This window comes from Sturnus vulgaris, chromosome 8 (assembly GCF_052056855.1).
Source record: "Sturnus vulgaris isolate bStuVul1 chromosome 8, bStuVul1.hap1, whole genome shotgun sequence".
NCBI lineage: Eukaryota > Metazoa > Chordata > Aves > Passeriformes > Sturnidae > Sturnus > Sturnus vulgaris.
Window position 1 is genome coordinate 30,695,111 of NC_142250.1, and position 6,865 is coordinate 30,701,975.

The window sequence follows — 6,865 nt, forward strand, 5'->3', positions numbered from 1 at the left end:
TTCCTGGACTTTGTGCACTGAAAGCTCCACTCAGGTCCCTGAGCTCAGGTATCTATTGCCATTTTTGTGGTGTCCAGGATGTTCCCAGAAGTTTGTGGTTACAACACAGATCTTGCAGGATCCACCCTCTGTGGAACATCAAGAGACCAGCAGATACTTGGGAGCATCTGAGATGGCAGGAGATGTTTGTGTGTGGGCAGATGTATGAAGTGTCATCTCTGTTGAGTCAGCTAATGAGAGCTTAGACATGTAGACATGGCTAAATGTATCTGTCTTAATCTGAATCTGAATTCATCCATATCTCCCTGATCTGAAAAGGGGAAGAATCTGTTCTCTTATTCTTCAGTGGGATGCTAACTTGAGAGCATAAAGATGAGAATCTGAAGTCATTAAATCCTCCTCTTCTAGGTGTGATAATGCCAGTGAGGGTATTACTGCCAATATGCAGTCAGAGATTAAATGAGGGCCCAGTAATCCACTTAGATCAACAAGGTTGATTGACACAGAGGTGTATCAAAGGAATGTCTGTCCCTCTCTTCTGTTCTGCCATTGGAAAAATGGAAGGAGGTTCTACTAGTTTGTAAATTTTGGGCTGAGTTAAAATGTCAACTTGTTTTCACTGGGATGATAAAAAGAAAAAATAAAAAGTTTGAAACATAAAGAAGCCATGATGAAAATGCTTGCTTTTATGGAAATAAGTTTCTTACTACAATGGCCAAATCGTTTCAATTAGGTGCTTTTTTTTTTCCTGGAAAATTAGGTACTATTTTATGCCTTATGGCCGATAAGCATTTTCCAGCATCTGACAGTGTGGCCTCTCCCATTTGGTTGATTTGGGGAAGGGAAGTAGACAAGAAGCTCAGAACTTCCTGCTGCTTTCCCAGCCCAGGACTGGTCCCATCTCCCATAGGATGCTGCCACAAGATGGCCAGGCCTTCGGCAATGGTTCTTTCCCAGAAAAATTAAAGTAGAAGAGAAATAACGTATTAGCTGTAAACATGGTTTTCTCTCTGGCAATTTCCTGAGCTCATATACTTTACAGTTTCCCAGGAGAAGCAAGCAGATGTTTAATCTAGGCTGATTCCATGCTATTTCTTTAGCTGCAGAAATGTTTTACGGGAAGAGGACTTGCTCTGCAATAAATAAGTGTGCAAAAGCTTCAAGTGGTTGTAGCAGCAATACAGATAATAACATCTAATGCCCAACTGTCATATTCACAGCAGTGCTGTTGTGAAAAGCAGAGGTTGGGCCTGTCTTCTAATCTACCTTTTTATCTTTATTTATTCATAACCCTGTGTATAAAGTTCTAGTAGTTACATAAACATGAGGTGGATGAAAATAAGCCAGCATGAAAATAACTAAGCACTGCGTTTCCTTCATTTTGCAGCCCTATGATGTAAATTTGCAAGTTACGTCAGTGTTGTCCAAACTGTCCCTGTTTCCCCATCCTCATATACACGAATACCTTTTGGATCCTTACGTCAACCTTGCCTCTGGCTGCAAGTCTCTCTTCTCTGTGATTGTCAGGGTGAGTAAACACAGCAGTAATTACACATGGCTGTATGGCAGTAATATATTTAATAACTTTGTCGTTGGTGGTAGTAGTCGCTGGGTAGTTTAAGTTGGTAAATGTTTGTCATTGAAAGCCGATTTCAAATCAAGATTGGGCCTTCATGGGTATCTCAGCTCGTACTCTTTCTTTTTTCTGATGAAGGCTGTTCTTGACAAATAAGTCCTGGATTTATTAAAAGTCCCCTTCTTCTCCAGTTGCATCTCTTCCTGCCAGACTTGCATCCTAGAAGTGCTGCCTGTCACACTGCAGTGTCCTCAGTCGGAATCCCTCTCTTACCCATACACCAGCTATTACTGAGCTGGTCAGGAGCCTGTTAATGATGCTTGCCTGATAGTAACAGAGGGCTTGGCTCCCTTTCTCTCTGTTCCAAAATACAACCTTCACTCTCTCCCATTGTGCTTTCCCTAGGCACAGGAATTCACTGGTTGATTGTCTATTTCAACATCTAAAAAAACAAATCAATAATTGATGTAATTAAAATAAGTAATGCCATTTGTGACAAGTAAAGCTTTTGTATTTCTTTACTTTCTGCACTCACTCACTCACACTCTTTTTGGGCAGAACAGCCTCTCTGCAGGTTCTCTGAGCCTGTGAGGATGCTGAAGTGGGCACTGAACATTGAACCTTGCTGCCAGGCATTGCAGAGGTGTTAATTTTGTGTATTGATGGCCTGTGCTTTGCAGGTCGTTGGGGACCTCATGGTTAGAATCCAGCGCATCCCAGATTTCACTCCCAAACTTCTGCTGGTCAGAAAACGCCTGCTGGGCTTGGAGCCGGAAGGGCCCATGTGAGTAAACACATTGCACGTTCTCTGAGATGCGTGGCTGGGTTTGTGTGTGCCAGTCCTGATTCCCTGCAATTTTCTTCCCGTCCCAGCATTGACCACATGACGTTACTAGAGGGCGTGATTGTGCTGGAAGAGTTCTGCAAGGAGCTGGCGGCCATCGCCTTTGTCAAGTACCACACCTCAGCCACGCCCTGAGCTGCCCCGGGCCGAGCCACCCCCGCCCCGGGCTGGGCTCAGCCCCAGGGACACCGACAGCACCCAGAGACACGGTGGAGCCTCCGGCCAAGTGCAGGGGATGTTTGGAAGACAAGTTCCTTTCACCAGATGTTGAGATTGCAAATGGACTTGGAATATGAGCAAAGACGTTTGGGGAGAAACCAATACACAGCATTTCTAGCCACTGTGTGAAGAGCTGCAAAAGCTGCATGAAGAACCACAGACATCAGGCCTTGATTATTCTGATGACAATGTTTAGAGAGTTTGGGCTCTTGTATGACCTGGGGCACCAATTTGTTCTTTGTTGGCCATATTATTTTTTAAAAAGCAAGTTAATTTTATAACATTTTTATGTCTTAATTCTTTTTCTTTTCAGTTGGATATATGAAAGAAAAACACACCTATAGTGGCAATGTATGTTATTAAAAAGTTAAAAAAAATCCACCAATCCATATACAATAGGATATGGGGGATCATTCTGCTTTTGGTAGATCTTAACTACAGCTCTGCACTTGATTCCTCAGTGGTTTACTCCAAGAAATCTATCAGTCTGAAATCAATACTAAAGAAATTAATCCTGATTCGGCATCGTATCCATAACAAATATATCTGAAGTGTACGTGTTTGTAGCATGTGTGTCTCTGTCATTCCAAGTGATTGATCTCAAGGTCATCCGTGTAACTAGATTTGCTTTAGCTTTTAGGAACTCTAGTTGTTTGACTCATGTCACCTTTACATTATAGTTTAATTATAGGTCATGAGTAGTTGTTGCTGAAACAGTGTTTTTAATTTCTTTTAAATCGGTATTAGTCTAAATCTGTTTAAGAATCTTTTGTGCCTTAAAAATTGGCAGCATAAACATTCTGTTATTTTGAGAGACATTTTTATTGCTTATCTAACCATCACAGTGATGCTAACTCAGTTAAAGCATTGATACCTTATTTAGGACCAAAATGCTGGGATGCAGGACTGCCTTTCAGTGACTCCTTTTCCATGTGAATGCCATCAGCCAGGGCAGGTGCTGGCACTGCAGGCAGAGCCCGTGCACTGCTTTGCTTCTGCCGTCCAGAGGATCCTCAGTGCCAGCACCCTGTGCACTGGCAGGTGTCTGTGCTGGACCTTGCAGTCATACCCAGTGACCTGTCCTGCTCTCCCCATGGTGGGTAGGACTTCTTTCCCCTCCTTTGAGCAAGGCCAGGTAGAGCTCAGCTCCTTCCATTTACATTGTCATTCCTCGTTTGTCTTTCCTGCCCCGTTTGCACAGCTAATGCCCATTTCAGATGTCATTGCTCATATGCAAACATGGACTAATTTATTCAGTCACTAGAATTCTTCTGGATTTACATGACTGTACGTAGAATCAGATTCTGCTCTCTATCCATGCCTTTGAGGTCTTGTTTTTTAATATTTATGGAAGCTGGATGTTAAGAGGCTTTTTAAGTTAGCGGGTTAATTAGAGCAGTATCACAGTTAATGGACTAAATTTATTCTTGTCACCAGTGAAGAACTGCTGTAAAAGCTTCCAGTACAGGTTCAGCTGGAGAAAGCAGTTCTGGAACTGGGGAAACATTTTGGCTGGTAAAACCTGTATTCAGTGGCTTCCTGTACTGGGACACTTTCGTAAAAACTCTTGCATTTCTCTGGCAAACAAAAGCATATTTTACTTCTTCACCTGTTGTTTTTTTTCTGCATTTAGCTACAAAGTGTTTTCAGGTCCAAGTAGCATAGTAGAACAAAGTTTGAAAAGATTACACTTAGTTCATTTTTCTTCTACCTTGAATGTAGCAAATAATTTTTAGTCAGTTGCATTACAGACAGTCCACATTAGGAGCTTTCTTTAATACCTGACACCTAGTTTAGAACATGTTGTTGTCTAAGCAGAGTGATGTTTAATACATACATTCGTTATTTATAAGGTCCCAATTCAGCAAAGCAGTTAATCATAAGCTTAATTTCAAGTATTTTTCCTTAAATCACAGTCTTTTATATGAACACAGTTAAGCGGTTGAGCAGAAACGCTGATGCTTTACTGAATTTGGGTCTTTGTTGGTTTTGCCTGAGCTTAATCACTTTTTTCTCAAATCATCTAATTCTTTTTTTTAAAGCATATGCTCCAGAATACTTCTAATGTCCCAAATTCAGTGGAAACTGGAAGTGTAATACTACTATAAATGAAAGTGAGCAAAATGTTTAACAAAACTTGTAAGAGCATTCCAAATAATATAAGAATTGATAAAGCCATTCAAGAGTTGCCTGATCTCAAATGAAAGCATTAACATCACTTCCTTTGTTTTGCTGTTTTCACTGGTACCTGAACTCATTGCACTGAAAGGCTGCAGCCTCTGTGGTGTTCTAATGCAAAACACTGCAGAGCTGCAAACACAGCTCCTGAAGCTTGTCCATGAGAAAAATAAGTATGTAGAACTATGGTCAGTCTTAAATTCAGGCTGTGACTGTTCAGTCTCCAGTGACATCGGTGATGTTTTCTTGCAAACCAAATGTCATTTAGTGGATAAATTTAAAAGACATGGATCCATCCTCACACAAGTGATGAAGCAATCTTTAAAGTTGCTTTAACCTAAACTGCTTTTGTGAGTGCTGCCTACAAACCCTTAATTACCATACCTGACGACAATGACCTTTATTTTTGTAAAAGTGACTTAATCTTTCTTAAGAGATGGAATTCATTTAATTATTTTTGTGGTGATATTTTTCATGCACTTTTTTTTAATGATTAGTTAGTTCAGGTCCATGTTTTCACCTTTTTGATCTATGCATGTCATTGAGGAGCCCATTTTGTTACTGTATGCGTGTGTTTGTATGTGGTTATTTATTACCCAGAGAGGGCCACCCAAGAAAATACTTGGCCTGAAGAGTTCATGGCTTGTGCGGATCCTCCAGATGTCAGTGGCAAAGACAAGTGTTCATCACCTTAGAGAATGGGGCCACTGGTATTAGATTGAAATACTTGAGATGGGATACTAGAATAATTTTTTTCAAAAAGCAGATTCAAACCACATTCTAATCCTGATGCACATGTGTGTAAATAGAAGCATTGTTTTATGTTTTTTTCATTTATAGTATATATTTGATTTAGACTCTGATTTAGAAAATTTTGTAATAAGCCATGTGCTAGCTCTGGTAGAACAAGTTTGTCTTTAGTTTCTCCTATGACTGTAATATTCCTGGTATTCAGATTCTGTCTGTGATATGTTCTTACTCTATATTTGTCTGTGCAATATAAAAGCTGTGACTTGATGCACAGCTTGAGTCTGGTTGTACATCACCTATGTATATATATACATATATATATAAAAGGACCAGAATCCTGAGCTTGCTTACACTATGATTAGTGTAAAGATTGCCACACTTCATTTTACAGGGCACAAGTAATCATGGAATGGCTTTGTAAATGCATGGTAATTTCTACCATAACCTGCTGTGCAATCTCACAGATGACATTTTATTAGTGCTCTTTGTCTTGCTAGAAGAAATACTAACCTGAAGTACTTGGTAAGATTAAAGGGTCCTGGAACAGACGTGGGGCTACATGGAAATTCCATATCTGATATTGCATATCATACAGGGTTCTCAAACCATGTCCTCAATGCTTTCTGTGCCCTGTAAAATAGTGTAATTGTATAAAATATATACTCCTTGTTTCGCCTCCTGCCTTGTTTACATTAAACAGAGGATATTCAGTAAAAATTTTTTATTAAACTTTGTGTAGGTCACTTATACTAACAATGTTGCCAAGGTTTCACAGATATGGGAATTTCCAATGAGGAATTGTTGAAACAGCCACATTACCAGACATACAATATTAAGTTTTATGAAGGAGGTTGTAATAAAACTCAACTTTTTGTGCTAAAAAATGCATGGAGGATTAAAAGGGATATTCTCAAATAAATTAATTTCAATGAAGCGACTGCTTCTATTATTACAGAACCCGTAGTAATTTTTGTATGGGTAACCTTGAGACAGAATATGCTTGAACATGTTACATCTTGCCTTTGATCCTGAAGTCTTAATTTATTTGAGTCTGTCACATGGGATAAACATGTTTCCTGTACTGTGCTGTGCAGGGCTCATACTGAATCTGCATGTTCTGCCCAGGAACATGGGAAGCCTAGGGAAATGGGCACAGATCAACATCTGCTCTTTCCTCGGAGCCCTGATATCCTTCCAGAAAGGCTGCAGCTGGTCAAGGCCTCGGTTTTCTATTGCATTTGAGTGCAGAGTGTGTCAGTCACAGCATTGGTTTGTTGGAGACAAATGTCACAGGGGTG

At 40.1% G+C, this 6,865-nt stretch overlaps 1 protein-coding gene across 2 annotated transcripts in view; it reads left to right on the top strand.

Moving 5' to 3' along the window:
• The window catches only part of FHIP2A (FHF complex subunit HOOK interacting protein 2A), a 33,928-nt gene extending 27,428 nt beyond the window's left edge, over nucleotides 1-6,500 (top strand). For both annotated transcript variants that reach the window (XM_088169371.1, XM_014872544.2), the window contains 3 exons: nucleotides 1,388-1,528; nucleotides 2,257-2,360; nucleotides 2,450-6,500. In XM_088169371.1, coding sequence (XP_088025497.1) covers nucleotides 1,388-1,528; nucleotides 2,257-2,360; nucleotides 2,450-2,555 — 351 coding nt within the window. In that variant the 3' untranslated portion in view covers nucleotides 2,556-6,500. The remainder of the gene's footprint in view (nucleotides 1-1,387; nucleotides 1,529-2,256; nucleotides 2,361-2,449) is intronic.
• The last annotated feature ends 365 nt before the right edge of the window (nucleotides 6,501-6,865 follow it).